Source organism: Theobroma cacao, chromosome 7 (genome assembly GCF_053813885.1).
Source record: "Theobroma cacao isolate CCN51 chromosome 7, ASM5381388v1, whole genome shotgun sequence".
Lineage (NCBI taxonomy): Eukaryota > Viridiplantae > Streptophyta > Magnoliopsida > Malvales > Malvaceae > Theobroma > Theobroma cacao.
Window position 1 is genome coordinate 3,333,271 of NC_142645.1, and position 21,596 is coordinate 3,354,866.

General features: G+C 33.0%; 2 protein-coding genes across 2 annotated transcripts; both read left to right on the forward strand.

Annotated features, from left to right (window-relative positions):
• Positions 1-4,623: 4,623 nt before the first annotated feature.
• On the forward strand, positions 4,624-17,171 carry LOC108662713 (putative disease resistance protein At4g27220). The gene is made up of 17 exons (XM_088808108.1): positions 4,624-4,831; positions 5,111-5,637; positions 6,347-6,479; positions 6,726-6,815; positions 8,814-8,949; positions 9,085-9,200; positions 9,355-9,467; positions 10,012-10,152; positions 10,409-10,527; positions 11,517-14,548; positions 14,875-14,995; positions 15,194-15,686; positions 15,775-15,892; positions 16,196-16,352; positions 16,434-16,630; positions 16,778-16,997; positions 17,079-17,171. Exon 10 carries the CDS (start codon positions 11,529-11,531, stop codon positions 14,472-14,474), a length of 2,946 nt encoding a protein of 981 aa, XP_088664234.1. The 5' UTR covers positions 4,624-4,831; positions 5,111-5,637; positions 6,347-6,479; positions 6,726-6,815; positions 8,814-8,949; positions 9,085-9,200; positions 9,355-9,467; positions 10,012-10,152; positions 10,409-10,527; positions 11,517-11,528; the 3' UTR covers positions 14,475-14,548; positions 14,875-14,995; positions 15,194-15,686; positions 15,775-15,892; positions 16,196-16,352; positions 16,434-16,630; positions 16,778-16,997; positions 17,079-17,171.
• Positions 15,554-19,779, forward strand: LOC148761448 (G-type lectin S-receptor-like serine/threonine-protein kinase SD1-1). The gene is made up of 9 exons (XM_088808254.1): positions 15,554-15,686; positions 15,775-15,892; positions 16,196-16,352; positions 17,316-17,454; positions 17,708-17,865; positions 17,960-18,170; positions 18,255-18,492; positions 18,597-18,747; positions 18,823-19,779. The coding sequence occupies exons 1-9, from the start codon at positions 15,554-15,556 to the stop codon at positions 19,126-19,128; spliced, it is 1,611 nt and encodes a 536-aa protein (XP_088664380.1). The 3' UTR covers positions 19,129-19,779.
• The last annotated feature ends 1,817 nt before the right edge of the window (positions 19,780-21,596 follow it).

Below are 21,596 nucleotides of genomic sequence, written 5' to 3' on the forward strand. Positions count from 1 at the left end.
GTAACTTCTTGTGTTCTTGTGGGTGTGCTTGATTTCTTTCTTTCTTTATTCTATTGATTGGGTTAGATCTTGGGCAATTCTTTAGAGATAATTTCGCAATTTCCCAACATATTTTCTCTGGGAAATGTACCTTTTTCATGGAACTCTCACTAGCAGAATACAGGGGCATAATCCTCATCTGAGGCAGAATATGTGGCAACAGTTGAAGCTTCAAATCAAGCAATCTGGCTAAGGAAAATTGAACATAATCTTGGTATGGATGAAACAAATCCTATAAAGTTGTTTGTTGATAACAAATCAGCAATCTCCATGACCAAGAATCCTGTGTTTCTTGGGAGAACCAAGCATATCAGCATCAAGTACCATGCCCCCAGAGATGCAAAAAATAAACGGGAGATACTTGTGCAATATTGCAAATCAAAAGACCAAGTTGAAGACATAATGATAAAGTCTCAGTCTAAGTTGGGGTTTGAACTTAACAAAGACAAGTTGATGATTTAGGCTGCAAGCATTAAGGAGGAGTGTTGTTGATAATGCTGGCAACAAGTTATTGTTAGTTGAAAATAGCAGCATGACTGGTACGTGGAAGTGGAAAACATGATGCTATATTCAGTTATTTTTTTGTCATGCCTTTACTTGTAATATCTTTTATAAGTACCAAGTAGCTTGTAGGCTGTATATATTTCTTGGATTATGAATGAAGTGTGAGCTTTTCTTTCATTTTACCAATACTCTGTTCATCTCTGTTCAACCCAACCTAAAACAGAGGCTTCCTAACAGGAGCCATATTCCATTCTCCATAATTTATCATTACTGAGGTTGTCATTCCCGACTGACCTTTAGCGTTGCCATCCACATTAAGTTTCACATAATCTGAGATGGGAGGTTTCCCGGCAATGAGCATTCTAATTGACTTGGTCATTTAATACCTTTTCAAATTATCCCAACATTCTTGGGATTTGGTCCATTCTTATTGTCAAATGTTCTAAGGCCACTCGAAGGATTTATTGAAAATGGAGAGATTTCGCGAATACCATAACAGCCAAGTAACGTGAGCAAATATGATTCCTCATGGTATTTCTTCCACCAATGAGCTACATGATAAATTCTACAAAATCCGATCTTGATGATCAAGAATGAAAAAATTATCATTTAGTAGGCCTAGATTAATCTGCAGCCATGATGATTTGCTAACAACCTATTGAAATGTGAACTTGAATAATATTTGTGCTTTGCTTTGAGTTGAGGAAATAAGATAACTTACGAGGAATTAACAATGATCTTTGGATTGGTGCAACCAATTTATAGTTCAATGTTTTCAAGGTTCATGCTTCTTGCCAAGCTCAGGTAATTATTTCATTATATGTTGATGACTTGTTGATTACTAGTTGTAACACAGAAGAAATCAATAAGTTCAAGTTTGATATGGAAAAGAAATTCAGAATGTCTTACTTAGGCTTGATGAACTACTTTCTTGGGATGCAAATATGCCAAACAAGCAAAGGCATTTTTGTGTCACACGGAAATTATATAAAAGACATCCTGGTCAAGTTCCACATAAGCAGCTACAAGTCTGTTCCACTCCACTTGTAGTGAATCAAAAGCTGACTGCAAATGATGGCTGCAAACTCAAGGATGCTGCTATCTATAGAAGTCTTATTGGAAGCTTACTCTACATTTGTTTAACTCGACCTGAGTTAATGTATTCAGTAAGTTTACTATCCAGGTTTATGAGAAAGCCTTCTGACATTCACTTTGCTACAGCCAAACGAATTCTTAGATATTCGAAAGGCAGCATTTATCATGGTTTGTTTTTTAGCAGAATGAAAGAGATCGAGCTAGTTGGATATTCAGATAGTGACTGGGCGGGGAGTGTTGATGACTCCAAGAGCACATCTGTTTACATTTTCTCCTTAGGCAATGGAGCTATCTCCTAGAATTCACATAAGCAAGCTGTGATTGCTTAATCATCAGCTGAGGCAGAGTATATAGCAACCAATGCAGCTATTAACCAAGCTGTTTGGTTGAGGAAAATTCTGAATGACTTAACCTTTATACAAAAGACCCCGACAAGTATTCTTGTTGATAGCAAGTCTACAATAGGTATCACAAAAAGCCCTGTGTTTCATGGTAAGACTAAACACATAAAGGTTAAGTTCCAAGCTATCAGAGAAGCTCAAAGAAGTGGGGAAATTATTCTGGAATATTGTTCTTCTTTGAATCAGTTAGCAGACATTACGACTAAGACTCTGCCTATGTCCAGTTTTGAAACCTTAAGAATTAAGCTTAGTGTTGTCAATGCAGACTTTAAGGAGGAGTGCTAGAGATAAAGCATGCATTGACTGATAATGTATTAATGTTATCTTTTGTTTTATATTATGTATTTTGCTTCATTATACTGGTCATTAAGTAGATTATACCAGTTGACATGAGGTGTCTTTGTGCATGTTCAGGTTAATAACACTTGTCCTTATTGTAAACAAGTGTTAATCATATGAAGCTCGTATATATTTTGAGTTTGCTGACTAGAGAAGCATCTTCTTCTCCATCCACTGCTCTATTTTTCTTCCTTCTCTTTACTCACAGTCAATACTACTGTTTCATCATTTTCTTTTACTTTCATATTAATAATGTCTACAAATCCTCATATATTTATTGCTTTTGATGATGTTCTGCAGTGTTATACAATACCAGAATATGCTATTGATTGACTGTTTTCAGTAAAATCAGATTTCTTTAGCTTTGTATATTATCGCTGGAGAACATAAGTGGGAAGAAAAATAACGGGCTTTACCATCCAACCCAGAGAGGCAACCTTGTTAAACATGTCAGTTTCAGCAGATATTATTATAATCAAAATTGTGTTGTTTATCTTTGACTAATAAAACCTAAAAGGGTTTCAATTTGCTTCAGGCGTGGAGATTATGGAAAGAAGGCAGTCCTTTAGAACTTGTTGAAGAAAGCTTAGGAGAGTCTTGCAATCTATCACAAGTGATACGATGCATCCATATTAGTCTTTTATGTGTACAACAGCATCTCGAGAATAGACCAATATATCATCTGTGATTCTGATGTTGGGTAGTGAAACTGAATAGCCACACCCCAAATAACCTAGTCTCTCGTTTCAGAAAAGTCCATTGAAGAAGATTTTTCATGAGACAAGCATGTACCTTCTTTGACAAATGACATGACTTTGTTAGTACTTGATGCTCGATAATTGACTAACTGTATATTTAACTCTTTCATCTCCAAGCCATTATTATATGCTATTGATCAGTATGCTGTTGTACCTTACGCTTTTGGCATCATTATTGAATGATAAGCCATTACTTATTTGTATTTGCTAACATAAACTTAATAGGAGGCTCGAATGTAATCATTGATGATGTTATTCATGATCTTGTTGCCTGTCCTATGTCAAATTCTTTTGCCTTTAACGTCATATACGCACCATAAAAATATTTACAGGCATAATATCTTGTTGCCTGTCCTGGTTTTGCAAGCTCAACAGGTTTACATAATTGAAACAGCTAAGCCCAATCCTTTGCAACCATTTTCTTCTTACCAAGAGCAGGATAATAATATTGATAATGATTATTATAAACAAATTGATTATACAAAAGGAAAAAAAAAAGTAGTAATAATGATGCTAGATACTGGATTAGGTGATATATTTAGAAACTTAACTAAAATAATTCTATGGAATCATATAAATTACACTTTTCACATTTTAATTAGCTATCGATCAAGTATTTGTACCATTAACGAATGGACTTTACATCAAATTTATTATTATGTAAAAATTTATAGAAAATAATAAGTGTTAGATACAATATTAGACAAGATAGCTAGCAAGTAGCAAAGGACATACTACTTTCTTTGATTGCTTCCAGATAATTTTGGTCTTTGCCTTTGGACATTAAAATAGGTGCCATTGTGAAATAAAGTTGTGAGGACAAAATACTAGTCTGTCAGTTTTTGTTCAGTTCATATTTTCTTTATTGGGACAGAAGACAAGAAGAACAATAATGGATGGGAGTAGGCCCCATAATTAACTCCTACTTTGTCAGTTTTTCTTTAATTCACATTTGCATTATTGTGAAACAACTTCAAGGGAAGTTACCTTTACAGCTTCTGCGACGACTTTGCATTGAGTTGCTGACTTTTAAGTCTTATTTGCTTCATAATTATTGGATTCTCTTCTCACCGAAATCATCTGCTTGTTTCTAAATTGCTGCTATTTTTCTTGACGGTGCTTGTTTCACATGATGTTTGAGTAAGTCATAGTAATATACAGTTTCTGGTCCGATAGGTGTGAAAGATAGGAAGTAAGGTCAATAATGGAGAATTCTACCAGACATGATAATCCAATTACTGCCCCAGAATTACCCTGGATTCTTCTGGGGTGCTTTCTTTTCTATTTTATATAGTAGCTTAGATGATTGTGCCTTTAAGAAAAATGGAGCAGTATTCACTCTTACTTTTTCATCTTTTATTTGATTCCTATTTGCTTTATTATAAAGCAGCTTTAAGGGAAGTGACCCCGAAAGCAACATCATGACTTGCATTGATATGCCCACTTTTAATTAAATTATTAATTCACATTTGCATTACTGTGAAACAACTTCAAGGAAAGTGGATTTACAATTTGTGGGCCGACTTTGCTTTGACTTGCCAGCTTTTAATTCTTTTTAGCTTCACAATTCATTGATTCTCTTCTCACGGAAATCATCTGCTTGTTGCTGCTATATTTCTTCAGTGTGCTTGCTTCCTAAATTTAACAAAGACTTTGAAAAGATACAAGTATCATTTCACTGCCTCACTGAACAAGGTAATTCTTTTTATAAATTCATTATCTTGCCTTCACTGTAATTATTTTGGTTCTTTGTTCTGTGTCATGCTTCTTGTTCTTTTCTTTAACTCATGTTTCTATTCATTTTCCTTTTCTTTGTTGCTTAATTAGGTTGAAAACAATTTAACTTTTGCATTGAGTTACCGAGTTTAATTCTTTTTTACTTTATATTAAACTGTTTAATATAGATTTGGGTTCACGTTTTTTGGAATCTTGGATTCGTCCTCTTTCTTTCCACATAATTATTTCCTTCCACAGAGATCATCTGCTTGCTGCTGTTATATTTCTTGGCTGTTCTTGTTTCCCAAATTTAATAAATACCTTCTGAGGATACTATTATCAGCTAACAATCTCCCTGAACCAGGTAAACTGATTATGCTTGTGTGATTTACGTTTATCTTTGGTAGCAATAATTAATCAAAATCTTAGCTTACAACATAAATTCATCTTACCATGCCTTCCAACACAAGGTGGGCATTTATTTTAGTTTCCGCACAAATATTCACCTTGTCCACTTTTCAATAATTCATGTGCTTTATTATTCATTTCCTTCTCATAGAAAAAAGTTTGGGAGGAGATCTGCTTGTTGCTGTTTTCTTGACAAATTTTGAAGGAGATCTTAGTTTCTTGCTTTCACAAACTTAAGACCTTCTACAGATAGGAGAAGTACCGGTTCTTTTCTTCACAAATTTTGGAAGGAGATATTACTCTTCGCTTCTTCTTCAAATTTAACCAACACCCTCTCAAGATAGGATAAGTACCAACCCATTGTCTTACTTATCCAGGTAATCCAACTGTCTAGTACTTAATATTATGATTTTTAATCTTTTGAATCATATGACGTTATAACATAATTTCATCATCTTTCTACATATATATTCCACATAATTCTTTTGGTTCTATCTTCGTCATGCTTCTATTCTCTTAATCAGGCCCAAAATAATCATAGTGTCAATAAGAAATAGGAATAATTCCAAAAACTGTAGCAAATAAGATTTGCACCTCCATAACACTACTGGGTTTCCTCTTTTTGGTTTCATGGCAGCTTTTTCGACAAAAAAATAATTGTACTTAACAAGAAGCAAAGGGGATTAATTTGCGGTTCATCGATCTTTGACCTCTCTTCATCTTTTCACATAATTCAAAGAAGCAAAACTGGATTTATGTCTATGTCATGCACGGGTGATGATTTTATTTACATTATTATTTTTGAATTTAGAATGAAAATGATAACATAAAATGGAATGCCAAAAAAATTTAAGTTCGCAGGTATGCATGTTAATGAAAAATGTCTTAAATATCTTGATAATAAGAAGAATAAATGATTCTGATGAAAATTTATTGCTATGGGTACAGTAGAACAATTGACTACAAAAATAAATTGAATAATTCATCAAGGAGTTTGAAATTCTAAACTACCAAATAATAAATCAATGAGGTCAAAATACACTTTTCAACAATTCATGTGCTTCATAATTTATTTCCTTCTCATAGCAGATAATTTGGAAGGAGATCTGGTTGTTGCTGTTTTCTTCACAAATTTTGAAAGAGATCTTAGTTTCCTACTTTCACAAACTTAAGACCCTCTAAGGATACAAGTACCAGCTCATCTTCCACACTTTACCAGGTAATCAAACTATTTAATATAGATTTGGGTTCATGTTTTTTGGAATCTTAGATTCATTATCTTTCCTTCCATATAATAATTTTGGTTCTTTGTTTTTTGTCATACTTGTATTTTTAATTAGGTAGAAAATAATCATAATTAATGAGAAAAATACTGAAAACAAATAATTCTAAAGACTATAACACATTCACCTTTATTAACACTACTAATTTTCCTCATATCAATTTGTTTCTTCTGCCCAAGAAGTTTGTGCTTAACAACTAGCCAAGGAGGTTTCTGACCATTTTAATTGACCATTGGACTTCATCTTTCCAAGTTATTTGAAGAAGAAACCAGGTATGTTGAATGTCATTCTCCTCTCTCAATTTATTCTCACAATTATTTCTTACATATCTTTTGCAAATATATTGTTGTTTTCACAAACTTACTCATTTTAATTATCTTATGTTTAGATTATGTTAATCCACAATTAAAATTTTTTAAGACTATTCAAAAGTATTAATTAATATTTCTGGGGTCCTTGATGTTTATTGTTATTGAAAATTTGATTATCTTTTTCTCCTCTTTTATTAATGTTGTAATTAGTATTCAAGAATTTGTATGGTTATCTAGAGGAAAAAACAAAATAAATTATTTGAAAAAGAAACTATGTATTTTTAATGTCATTCTCATTTTATTCTTGCAATTATTTTTCAAATGCCTTTTTGAGATATATTGTTGTTTTCATATGTTTTCTTGTTTTAATTATCAAAATTAAAGATATACTATTCCTTACTTATGGTTAGATTGTAGTAATCCACAATTGAAAATTTACAAATATGAATACAGTAAAACAATTTACTAAAAAAATAAAGAAATTGAATAATTCATCAATTACCTGATAATAATAAATAAAAGATGTCAAAATACATATATAGATTAAATCAAATAATTCAAAGAGATCTACAAAAAGAATAAATTAAAATTTGGATGACGGAAGAAAAAAAGAATAAATTAAGCAACTCTAGTCTCAAACAAAAATGTACCAGGAGAGTCGAAAGACTTACAATCTACAACATTTCAAGACATCTCAATTTTATAAGGGTACACTTAATATAAGGTAAATTTTGAATTTTGAATGTAAATTGTTGACTAACGATTAAATTAGTAATAAGTACCAAAAAATCAAATTAGAAGTAAGTGTTAAAAAACAAATTAATAGAAGTAATAGCCAATAAATGCTATGTGGAACAATTAGAAAGGAATGCAATGAAATCAATGCAGACTTTAATATTATAAATTTTTTAATAAATAAACAATGAAGTTATTGAAACATGGTATAGTTCAATTTTAGTATATATTAGATTTAAAATATTAAACTAAAGTTATTATTTTTAAGTTTTTATATTGACAGAAGCATATATATATATATATGGACTATAAAAATTAATACTATATTCTTAATTTGTGCTTTATATAATATACAAATATTTAAATTTTAGTATATCTAAGTATAATAATATGTTATCTTAACTTCTTCTTTATAAGCCATTGATACTTTTATTAATGAAACGAGGGCCTTAACTATAGTTTTAATTTTAAGGTTTTATACATTTTTATTAAAATAGATAGAATTATAAAAATTACCATTTACTTTTAATATTAAGCTAAAAAAAATATTGTTCACGTATGCATGCATTGGTCTAGATATAAATAGTATTAGAAATGTATCGATTATTCCATCGGAGACAAGACCCCATTGGATATTTTATCTTTATTTATACTCAAACATAACACAGAATGCTTGGAAAGGATACATAATTGGATAAATTAGATACATTTCTTAATGAATTAGATAGTTCTTTTTCGTCCAGTTCGTGAGAAAGATAGAAAGTGAATGTCAATGATGGAGAAGTAGGAAAAGTGATTCTATCAGATATGAGAATCCAATTACTGCCCCACAATGAACTTTTGCCTCCCTATTTCACTAACTTTTTCATATTTTATTTCGCCACTAACACAATGGATGAATTTTTAATTGCTTCATCTTTCTTTGTGCTCAATTTGCACCTAACTTCTCTTTTCACAAAGTAATTTGTTTACTTAGGATTCTTCTCGGGTGCTTCCTTCTAATTTTTAAACAATTAAAGTAGCTTAGGTTATTGTTTCTTTAAGAAAAATGAACAAGTGTTCACTCTTACTTAATCATCTTTTATTTTATTTATATTTCTTTATTTCAAAGGAGCTTTAAGGGAAAGTGACCCCGAACTCAATGTCATGACTTGCATTGACTTATCGACTTGCATCGACTTTAATTCCTTTTTGCTTCATAACTCATTGAATCTCTTTTCACAGATCGGATTAGGATTTTCTTTTTTGCAAGGAAATCATCTGCTTGTTGCTGCTATTTTTCTTGATTGTGCTTGTTTTCCAAATTTATTAAAGGCTTTCGGAGAATAGAAGTATTCACTTCACTGCCTCATTGAACCAAGTAAGTTCTCCATACTTATAATTTATTTTTATCTTTCGTAATATTAGTTAATCAGAATCTCAAGTTATAACAAGTTATAACCAAGTAACTTTTCAATAGTTCATGTTCTTCATAATTCATTTTCTTCTCATAAAGGATAATTTTGAAGATCTTGATTTCTTGACAAATTTTGCAAGGAGAGGTTGGTTTCCTTCTTCACAAACCCAACCGAGACTCTGTAAGGATAGAACTTATTTGCCTCACTTCACCAGGTAACTAAACTGTTTAATACATCTTCGGGCTCATGTTCTTTGGAATCTTAAACATATAACATAAATTCATCATCTTTCTTTCCACACAATTATTTTGCTTCTTTGCTTTCACTTTTATTAACACTACTAATTTTCCTAATTAATTTTATGCCAGTTTGTTTCTTCTGCCTAAGAACTTTGTGTTTAACAAAGAGCCAAGGAGATTTGTGGATCATTTTAATTGATCTTTGGGATTCATCTTTCCAAATAATTTGAAGAAGAAACCAGGTATCTTGAATGTCAATCAACTTTCTATTTTATTCTCACAATTATTTAAATGTCTTGTGGGGATTGTTGTGTTCACAAACTTTCTTGTTTTAATTATCTTATCAAAAAGATATATCACAAGCTTCCTTACTTATATATAGATTTTATCAATCCGCAGTTGAAAATTTTTAAGACCGTTCAAAAAAATTAATTAATAATTTTTGGGGTCTCTGATGTTTATTGTTATTGAAAATTGGATTCTGTTTTTCTTTTTCCTCTTTGAGTAATGCTGTAATTAATATTCAATAATTTGTGATGGCTATCTACAGGGGGAAATGGGGAAATAAATTATAATTAGCCTTAGTACCACGAACCTTGTAAATTTGTAATTCTTTACTTAAATCCCATAGCCTAAGTTGCCTCCGCCCCTTTAAAATATATAAAACCGTCATTGAACTGAGACAGAAAGAAATATTAATAAACAAGTTGGGCATTTCATCTTACTTTGGTTTCCGGCAGAGCATTGACTTGCCTACTTTTACTAATAAATTCTCTTCTCATAAAGGATTTGGCAAGGAGAGACATCTGAGTTTGCTCTTTTCTTAACAAATTTGGGAAGGAGATATTAATCTTCCCTTCTTCTTCAAATTGAACCAACACCCTCTCAAGATAGGAGAAGTACCAACTCATTGCCCCACTTATCCAGGTAATTGAATTGTCTACTCCTTTATAGTATGATTTTTAATCTTTTGAATCATATGGCATTATAACTTAATTTCATCATTTTTCGACATATATATTCCACGTATTTATTTTAGTTTTTTCTCTTTCATGCTTTCATTTTTTTTAATTAGGCTGAAAATAATCATAGTGAGTAAAAAATAGGAAAAACTTTAGTAAGGTTTTCACCTTTATAACACTACTGCTTTTCGTTCTTTTTATTGTACCCTTTTTTTTTCCAGCACAACAGCTATTTTCCACAAAAAAAAAAATTGTGACAAGGAGCCAAGGGAATTAATTTGTGACTCATCTAGTTGACATCTGCTCTTCATCTTTCCTAATAATTTGAAGAAGAAACCAGGTATTTTTAATGTCATTCTCAGTTTATTCTTGCAATTATTTTTCTATTGTCTTTTTGAGATATATTGTTGTTTTCTTAAGTTTTCTTGTTTTAATTATCAAAATTAAAGATCTAATATTCCTTACTTATGGTTAGATTGTAGTAATCCACAATTGAAAATTTACAAATATGAATACAGTAAAATAATTTACTAAAAAAAATAAAGAAATTGAATAATTATAAATATATTATAAAGTTTTTCTTTTGTTGAGTTATGCTAGCAAATATATATATATATATATGTTCGCAAAAAATTCAATTTTAACATTAAATGGTAGTTTCTATATTCATTTAGACTAATAACTAGAAATTCTTACCTAATCTAATTTAAATTTATATTAAATGTGTAAAATGCATAAATGAAAATAATCAAATGAAGTAAATTTAGCCTTCCAATATCAAAATTACAATTTTTCATTGATTAATAGATATATAACAATTATTTAATATGTACACATGTTAAAAAAAACACATTATCAACGTAAACTCAAAATTATTAGAATGATTTAATAGATACATAACAATTATTTAATATTTATATTTGTATTAGATTGATTTCTCTACTTACATCATCCTTTTATTAATGTTGTAATGATCAAAACTATAGCAAGGGGGAAAATGAAATAGAGATGATATATTCAAGAATTTGTGATGATTCCCTAAAGGTGAAAATAAATGCTGTATATACATTCATCTATATATAAATAGTGTTAGAAATGTAAATATTATACTCATAGATGATGGAAACAAAAACTTCTTGTTTGTAGTAATGTTTTCAGAAACATTATGTTTTTTCTTTAGAAGAATTGGTGGAAAATTTGTTTATTTAGTAACATTTTTCTCCAACATATTCTATATATTATAATATTAAATGAAAAATATAGAATTTTAGTATAGGAGGGACTTAAGTCATATGGAGATCTAATATATCTTTGTTCTTGAAACTACAGGGAATAGCTCATATGGACTTTATAGGGTCAATGTTTGAATTAATAAAGTGCTTTGGTGGTCCAACTTGTGCATATATAGATCATCACCGGAAACTTGAAAAGCATATGAATGATCTTCAAAAAGAAGTTGATGCTCTAAATACTCGAAAGGATGACCTCGAATTAAGAAAGGAAGCAGAGCTTCGTTACAGAAAAGTGGTGAAGAAAGAAGTGGAGAATTGGCTTGAACAGGTACAAAGGGTTAACACTGAAATGGAAGAGATTGAGAAGAAGTTCCATGATGTTTCATACTTTAAACGTGGCCGTCTAGGAAAATTTATTTGTCGAAAGATTGAAGAAGTAAAGGATATTTACCAAAAAGGTAGTTTCCATGACGGTGTGGCAATTGATGGGCCTCCAACCGCCGGGGTGACATTACCAACAAGAAATATGGTAGGTGAAATGGATGCAAAAGAACAAATTTGGAAGTATTTGATGGGTGATGAGGTTGGAATGATTGGAGTATGTGGAATGGGTGGCATAGGGAAAACTACCATCATCAAACATATCAATAATCAATTGTTGGAGGATAATCAGTTTGATCAAGTGATATGGGTAACTGTATCAAAAAATTTGAATATTTTCAAATTGCAAAAAGTTATTGCAGATTCTTTGAAAGAATCCCTTCCAGAAGATGAATTGCAGCAACGAGCAGCAACATTAAAAAATATTTTGGAGGGAAAGAGATATGTGTTGATCTTAGATGATGTTTGGAGACGGTTTCCTCTATTAGAAGTGGGAATCTCTGAACCAACATTAGGTATGGGGAGGAAAGTTGTACTCACTAGCAGATTGATTGAGGTATGTGAGTCTATGGGTTGTGAGGTGGTCAAAATGCAACCGCTTTCAAAGAATGAGTCCATGAACTTATTCTTACATCACGTGGGGCCTGAAGTTGTACAGGATCAAAATTTAAAAGACATTGTCGATAAAATTGTTGAGAAATGTAGGGGTTTACCACTTAGCATTGTGACGATCGCCGGGAGCATGAAGAAGGTAGATGATATTTGTGAGTGGAAGAATGCACTAATTGAATTAGAGGAGCGTGTGAAAAGTGTGAAAGGATCGGATATCGAAATATTTGAGCATTTGAAGTTTAGTTATGATCGTTTGGAAGATCAAAAAATCCAAAATTGTTTTCTATATTGCTCCTTATATCCTGAAGATTATATAATTAGAAAAGTAGAATTAATTGAAAATTGGATAGATGAGGGACTCCTTGACGGCTTACAGACCAGAGAAGCAATGCATCACAGAGGTTATAGCATTTTAAATAAGCTTGAAAATAATTGCCTATTAGAGAGGGCTACGGGTTTTATTATTGAAGGAGAAGGAGTTAAGATGCATGATGCTTTAAGGGACATGGCGTTGTTGTATATTAAAGGTCAACAGTTCATGGTAAAAGCAGGTATGCAATTGAAAGAATTCCCAAGTGAGCAAGAATGGACAGTGAGTGTTGAGAAAGTTTCCTTGATGCAAACTTTTAAATTAGAAATTCCTCCTCACATATCACCTAGATGGCCTCATTTATCAACTTTGATTTTGAAACATTGTGGCTTAGAAAGGATTTCAGAATCTTTTTTTAAGCACATGCCTGGGTTAAAAGTTCTAAATCTTTCAGATAATCGTTCCTTAGAGTATCTGCCCAATTCGATCTCAAACTTGAAAACTCTCAATGCATTGATACTTTCTGATTGTGAGCAGTTAAAATATGTGCCTTCCTTAGTAGAGCTCACAGCACTAAGAAAGTTGAACCTTTTGCGCACAGGAATTGAAGAGGTTCCTCATGGCATAGAGATGTTAGAAAACTTGAGAGATCTTCGTATGAGGTCATGGGCTTTAAAAGAGCTACCAGTAGGAATATTACGGAGGATTTGTCATCTCCAATGCTTAATGCTACAGGATACGTTTGTAAAGGGAGAAGAAGTAGGCCAATTGAGGAAGCTCGAGTGGGTTTCATGTTCATTTCGCAACATGCAAGAGTTTAAGAAATACGCAGAGTGTACACAAGGTAAATGGCCTACATCTTTCATTTTTAAAGTGGGGGGACCACCTGTGTCTTGGGATATTGATTTAGGGCATTCCCCAAATTTCAAAAAAATTGAGAAACGGGTTATATTCACAGGTTCGGAGATAGAGAGGTGTGAGGATAGGGTGGTCCCACATGACCTTCAAACTTTAACTATTGACAATTATCATGATTTCAAATGTTTAAACAACATTCCTTTGTTTCGTAAGGCGACTGACTTGAAGGAATGTCGAATTTCGCACTGTGAAGGGATGGAGTGTGTGGTTGACTTGTCATTATCGTCTTGTGACGCACTTGACAACATTGAGGAGTTAGACCTATCTTGGTTGCGAAACTTGCGTGAAGTTGTGAGAGTAGGAGTAGGAGTAGGAGTTGCAGTTGAATTTGAATCTACCTCTCATGCTCCAACACCACCTGCCATCTTCTCTTCTCTTAAAAAATTCCATATGAGTTATTGTTCGAGGGTGAAGAAGTTGTTTCCAGTTGAGCTGTTGAAGGGCCTCCAAAACTTAGAGACAATTCAAGTTATATGTTGTAACGAAATGGAGGAAATAATAGCATCAGAAGAAAATCACAAAGGAGAAGGAACAACATTTATTCTTCCCAAATTAAAATCATTGCGGTTGCAAGACTTACCAAAATTGAAAAGCATTTGCAGCAATGGAGTTATGATTCCTGCAGATTCTCTCCAAAATCTTCGTATAGTCAGATGTCCAGAAGTAAAGAGGATCCCTTTGTCTCTTCCCCTTGTTGAAACTGGGAAACCATCTCCTCCTCCTTCTCTAAAAAAAATCAGAGTAAGCCCGATACAATGGTGGGAATCAGTGGAATGGGATCAGCCTGATGCTAGGGATCTCCTTTCTCCCTTTGTTCGATATTCTTACCACTAGAATGAGATGGAGAAGAGGTGTTTGATTAAATGTGGCTGCAAGGCTCTTACTTCTTATTAAAAGCTGCAAACATTGTGAGTTTTTTTTCATCCACATCCTCTTTTTTTTCTCTTAATTTCTCATTTGCTAAATAATTTCTCCTTTTTAATATCAAAATAAAACTAAGTCTTTAACTTTTTATTTTTTAATATAAAAATAAATTCTCCAACTCAACACCCTTCAATCTGCATTTCTCCGCCAATTGCTATGTTGCATTTCCTACATCCCCTCCTATTACACCTTCCCACCCGTTTCCTTTATTTTCATTTTCACTCGCATGTTTCAAAAATACTTTGATTATTATGAATTAAAATGTTGAAAGATATAGCAAAATGACTAAAAGGTTTTCAATTTGCTGCAGGCTCGGAGATTATGGGAGGAAGGAAGGCACCCCTGTTGAACTTGGTGATGAATTCTTAGGACTATCCTGCACATCCACACTAGTCTCAAATGGTTGATGAATTGGAAATCATTTAATACAAGTAAGTCATTGAAGTTATGTTTGTCCAATGAAGAGAATGTTTAAAATTTGTTTTCTGCTGCACTTTGTGTATACTTCATTCATCAAAAGTCAATCAATCACATCATCCTATGAAAACAGCGCATGATCTACCCACCTGGTATTTTTATTTTTTATGTCAACCATCATAAGTGTCTCAAATAGAAATCATTGATCACAGGACTACACATGAAATGCAGAAAGCAAGCTTGGATGCTTTTCTCATTTGCTCCAAGAGACTACTTTGACAGATATGGCCTTTGTGTTTCAAAAGGGAATTGTGATGGTACTCAGCTCCCACTTTTTAAAGGATTCAAGCCTTAATTCCCTGAAAGCTGATGTTTAAGCCTGAATTCCCTGAAAGCTAGAACTCATCAGACTGGTCCCTAGGGTGTAAGCACAATAAGCCATTCAACTGCCAAAGCAGAGATGGATTTATCAGATTTAAAAGATTTGAAAATGCCAAATGCTACACATTCTTGGGTGACTAAAACTATGAGTCTCAAGGGATGCAGGGCTAAGTATCTACAGAACTATTCCTATGGCATACTCTAGTTCAGATAACAGAGGAAGAGGTAGTGGTTGGGCCCTTTGGTTTTATCATCTAATTGATTGCAGACAATTTCAATCAAAAGGGCAGGATCTATGTGTTAGGGTGTCTGCTTCAAAATCAGGTATGAGTCTACATTTTCTCTTGTTTTCGCTGCTTTTTTTGTTTTTTTTTTTCATGTATGCTTTTTTTTATCAAATTTTGTCATACAGAATTGAAAGATAAGCCTAGGCTGAAGCTTGCTACAATGATTGCAACACCACTATGCTATGCTTTTGTGGCTGTTTACCGTCAGTTATTACATTCACAGAAGCTGCAGAAAGTTGATAGGTAACTTTGATGTATCTTTCACAAATATGCTCATTTTTTTTCTAGATAAACAAAGAAAAATTACTTTGTTAAACTGACACTAGCGAATCCACCCACAGTTTCTTCAAAAGAGTTAAATAGATTCTTTGCTGGTTCATTTCAAAGAAAAGTAGTCTTCAATCCTTCTTGGTGTGAAAAAAAAGAATTTTTAATGAAACAAATGGCTGGGGATACTTCATTTTGTGTGATCTGAAAAACAACATCAGCTCAATCAAAATGCATATTTTATGCTAAATGCCAAGCCTATTTTGACTACTGTTTCAGAGAAACAGAAGACAATAAGGAAAATGATCAAGAAAATCAAGACCAGGATAAAGACGTGGAGCTTCCAATATTTGAGCTTGCTACCATAGCTCGTGCTGCTGATAGCTTTTCTATGGACAACAATCTAGGAGAAGGTGGTTTTGGACCTGTTTGTAAGGTAAATGTTGCATCATATTATCGAAGTTACCTTAACCGCTGAGAATTTATTTTTACTATCGAAGCTCATTCACAAATGTAGTTTTCCAGGAGACACTAGCAAATGAACAAGAAACTGTTGTGAAGAGGCTTTCAAAGAGTTTAAAAATGAAGTAAAATTGATTGCCAAACTTCAGTATCAGAATCTTGTAAGGCTTCTTGGGTGCCGCATTCATGGAGAGGAAAGACTGCTGATTTATGAGTACATGCTTAACAGAAGCCTTGACTCATTCATTTTTGGTTTGAATTATTCAAAACCTTTCAATTTAGTTTATTGCTTCTCCTATCATAAGTACTTCCTACTTTTAACACATGGTATAATTTGCTGCTTTCAAATATCAAAAATAATATTGGACTGACATGAAGAGAATACTTACCAATTGCCAGATCAAATAAAAAGCAGAAGGACTGAATCGGTCCAAGTGTTTGCTACGGCATTGCTAGGGGACTACTCTATCGTCATCAAGATTCTGGATTGAGGATTACCTGTAGAAATCTCAAAGCTAGTAACGTTCTGCTTAATAGTGAGATGTATCCAAAGTTTTCAGATTTTGGCTTGGCTACAACTTTTGGAGGAGACCAAACTGAAGGGAACACTAAAAGAGTGGTTGGAACTTAGTAATGTCACTTTATTTTTATAATGTCTACAAATGCTCAAAGACTTATTTCTTTTGATGATGTTCTGCAGTGGTTATACGGCACCAGAATATGTTATCGATGGACTATTTTCAGTAAAATCAGATGTCTTTAGCTTTGGAATATTATTGCTGGAGATAATAAACGGGAAGAAAAATAGGGGGCTTTACCATCTAATGTAGAGCAGCAACCTTGTTGAACATGTCAGTTTCAACAGATATTACTATAATCAAATTTTTGTTGCTTTTCTTGGACTGATAAAACCTAAAAGTCTTTCAATTTGCTGTAGGCATGGAGATTATGGAAAGAAGGCAGTCCTTTAAAACTTGTGGAAGAATGCTTAGAAGAGTCTTGCAATCTATCAAAAGTGATTCGATGCATCCATATTAGTCTTTTATGTGTACAACAGCATCTTGAGGATAAGCCAAGTATGTCATCTGTAATTCTGATGTGGGGAAGTGAAACTGAATTGCCACACTCCAAGCAACTTGGTTTTTTGTTTTGAAGAAGTCCACTTGAAGATGATTCTTCATCAGACAAGCATGTATCTTCTTCGACAAATCATGCTTTCACTATGTTTTAGAATACTTACCAACTTCCCTAGCTGATTTTCAGAAAGACAGTTGACCAACATGATATAGCCTTCTATGGCTAATGTTAGTATGTACTAAAATGTTTCAGGGGCAAGAGAAAACGATGTGATAAACGATAGGAACATTGAAGGGCAAAGGGAAGACTCAGAAGTCCAGTTATTCGACCTAGCATTAATATCCAAAGCAACCAATGACTTCTCAATTGACAACAAGCTAGGACAAGGTGGTTTTGGGCCTGTATACAGGGTAAATTTGCAACATTCTGGTGAAAATGATCATAAGACAAAATATGAACTATGTTTAGAACAAAGTTACCACTCTTTACGTATATTATTTTCAGGGTACCCTTGTAGATGGACAAGAAATTGCTGTGAAGAGGCTTTCAAGAAGCTCTGGACAAGGTCTAACTGAGTTCAAAAATGAAGTAGCACTAATTGCCAAGCTTCAACATCGAAATCTTGTAAAGCTTCTGGGATGCTGTATTGAAGGAGAGGAAAAAATGCTGGTTTATGAATATATGCCAAACAAAAGTTTGGACTTCTTCATTTTCGGTATTCAATCTCTCAACAATCCTATAAATCTACTTGAAGATGTTTAGCTGGTAGATTAACTAATGGGAGTTTGAAACATGACAGAGAAAACAAGAAGTAAGCTACTAGATTGGCCTAAGCGTTTTCATATTATTGGGGGAGTTGCTCGAGGGCTCGTCTACCTTCATCAAGATTCTAGATTGAGGATTATACACAGAGATCTCAAAGCAAGTAATGTTCTTCTTGACAATGAGATGAACCCCAAAATTTCAGACTTTGGCATGGCTAGATCTTTTGGAGGAGACCAATTTGAGGGGAACACAAATAGGGTGGTTGGAACCTAGTAAGCGGCCAAGTGGTTTTCTTTTCCTTTCTTGTTCTGTTTTTTTCTCATGAATTTACCTCTAAAAGTTCATTGATGTCTTTTCTTTTGATGATCTTTTGAAGTGGTTATATGGCACCAGAATATGCTATTGATGGGCAATTCTCAGTAAAATCGGATGTCTTTAGCTTCGGAATACTGGTGCTGGAGATTATAAGTGGGAAGAAAAATAGAGGGTTTTACAATCCTGGCAATGGCCTTAACCTTATTGGACATGTAAGTATCAAAAACTCTACTTTTTACTGTACTTTGAACAGCAAAAAATGATCAAACTTTTATAACATGTATTAGGCTTGGGATTTGTGGAAAGAAGAAAAGGCTGTACAGCTGATCGATCCTTTGCTAAAAGAATCATGCAATCTATCAGAAGTGGCACGAGGTATCCACATTGGTCTCCTATGTCTGCAACAACATCCGGAGGATAGACCAAACATGTCATCAGTGGTTCTGATGTTGGGTAGTGACACAACATTGAGTAAACCAAAACAACCTGGTTTCCTGATGGAAAGGAAATCACCTGAAACAGACTCTACATCAAGCAAGCTTGAATCTTCTTCAACCAATGATATAAGTATGTCTATATTGGAGGGTCGATGATTAATGATTCTTGAGCTATACACCTCCTGCTGTGTAACGTTCCCTGATTTTTGTGAAGCAAAGATCATTAACTACTTGCATTGACCTTTTTGGGCCTAATTGAACTATTTGCCTCGTCCAATGAGATATGCATCATTCCTAGTTGAACCCTTGGGAAGAAATGGTTGGCCAATTGTAAACTAATTAAAAAGCTTGTAATATGTTCTGTTCAGCTTATGAACAGATCTAGTGAAAAAAGACCATAGCTTTCACATAACTAGGAAATAGATATGCCCATTTTTGGGAATAGTCCTGGATATTGAAAGTTCACATTGTATTTCCTGAGTTCTGTTCCCTTTTTGTCTACAGGGGTTGGTTTTGTGTGAGGAATGGGTTTGTATAGGGGTGCTGGCTTATGTACAGGGGTTGATCCTTGTGTGATTTTGTTATGGCATACCTCAATGTTCTTTTGTAAGGGGTATGCCTTGCAAAATCTTTTTGCTGGAGAACTAATGTTCTTTCAGACCTTAAATAAAATTGAACTTTCAAAAAAACAAACAACTAGGAAATAGGAATTCTATGCGATCTCATCATTTGTAAATCGTCGGTCAGGAATATTACTTCTTCACTGTTTCAAGTTGTGCACAGTTCATAGTCATGTAAATGCAACTAAAAGAATGAATGATCAACCGTCTACGACTGGACTTGAGCTGAATTGATGACACTAACCATAAACCGTGATGCAGGTCCCATGGCAAGGTCTGTTCCCTCAAACCATGAATGTTGATCATAAAATGTAGCATCAAACGTTTTGCGGGATATTGATTCATTTTGTTGATAGAGTAGGTAAGATTTTTAAGAATGTTGCAGATCCCACATGTTACAATGAGGTGATATCTAAGGTAGATATCAGACCAAACTTTTCAATTCTTCTGGTAAACAGTTTCTAGTTGTTTTAAACCACCAACAAAGCTGTCATCAATACCTGGTAAGGTATGTTTAGCAAAGACCAACCATGATAAACCTCTTGGTCTGATGTTGTTCAGAACTTCAGATGCCTAAAACATGGGAGAAAAGTTGAGAATGTAATCAAAATTAAGGTATGCTGAAAATTGTTGCAAAATATGTTTCCTAGGCCTTGTATAAAACCCAATAATTGTTTTAGGACTTACAAGCCTTTCAAATTCAATCATTTATAACTAAAAGGTTCTGTGCCAAAACAGGAACATTTAGTGATAGATCAAGAAAATTTTAGTTCCAATAGATTTGTCATGGAAAAATGACACAGAAATATCCTGTTTAATGTGAAAGGCATAAATGGGTACACTAAAAACTCAAAAGATTTTTCATGACTTCTACAATTTTGCCTCCTCAAATGTGAACATATGGACATTTTATCACATAGAGATGGCTTGAACAGAGACTTTTTGGATCATCACCCCTGGAAAGGATAAACATAAACTATTTTTTTTTTTAAGAAAATAGAACTGAATATGATTGCAAATGCTATAACTTGTTGTTGATGCTGACCATTTCCAGGCTTTTGGGAAATATTGATGACCCAAGAACCATCAGATCAACATAAAATATTGCTTTTGGGAAAATGATTGTTACGGGATTGGACCATTGGACCATGCAAAACAATTGTTTGGATAGCATCAAATGGATGACGGAGGGAGTTGGATTTTGTTGACCAAAGGTGTGACTTGGCTTCTCAATGCTGTTAACGTATGATGTGGACATACATTTTTTTAATCAAATGTTTGTTTTTAAATGCTGCATTAAGCTTTTCATACCAAGTGCTGGCAAGCAAAAATCATCAATGCAACCCTTAATTGAAGGGAAGGAAGTAAAGGAAATGGGAAAGAAAAGAAAAGGATGAGAGAGAGAGAGTTTCCATCGGTCGTCGGCAAACTTAGAATTGATGAGGGCGGAGGGAGTGACAGGTATTGTAACAAAAGCCAATGAAAAAATTGTTCGATTAAAACAAATTGTAAGTGATAATTTTTTTAATTTTTTAAAAATATTAATAACAAAAATGTAATCGTAATATATTAAATATTAAATATAAGTGATAAAGGCTTTCATGTTTATAATTTCAAATTCAATCTATCAATAAAGGTGGTTATCAAAACATTTTCGAACAGCCTAAGTGAATAAGACAATGGTTTGCACTAACTAATTAAGAATTCAAATATTGAATATATTATTATTATTATTATGCTTAATTTCTTATTTTTTTATTTTATCTTTACACTTTATAACAATTTTTTTATATAATAATAAAAATCTTAACTCATAATAGATATAAAGTTACAAGTTTATATATTAACATTTATAATTTTGTTGATTATAACATTAAAAAAGAATAGTCTAGCAATTTGAATTTTATCTATGATAGAGATAAATAAATTTTTAACGTTAACTAAGAATCATCGATAAAATTCAAATTTTTATGCCGATTATTATCTAGACAGACAAATTTATTA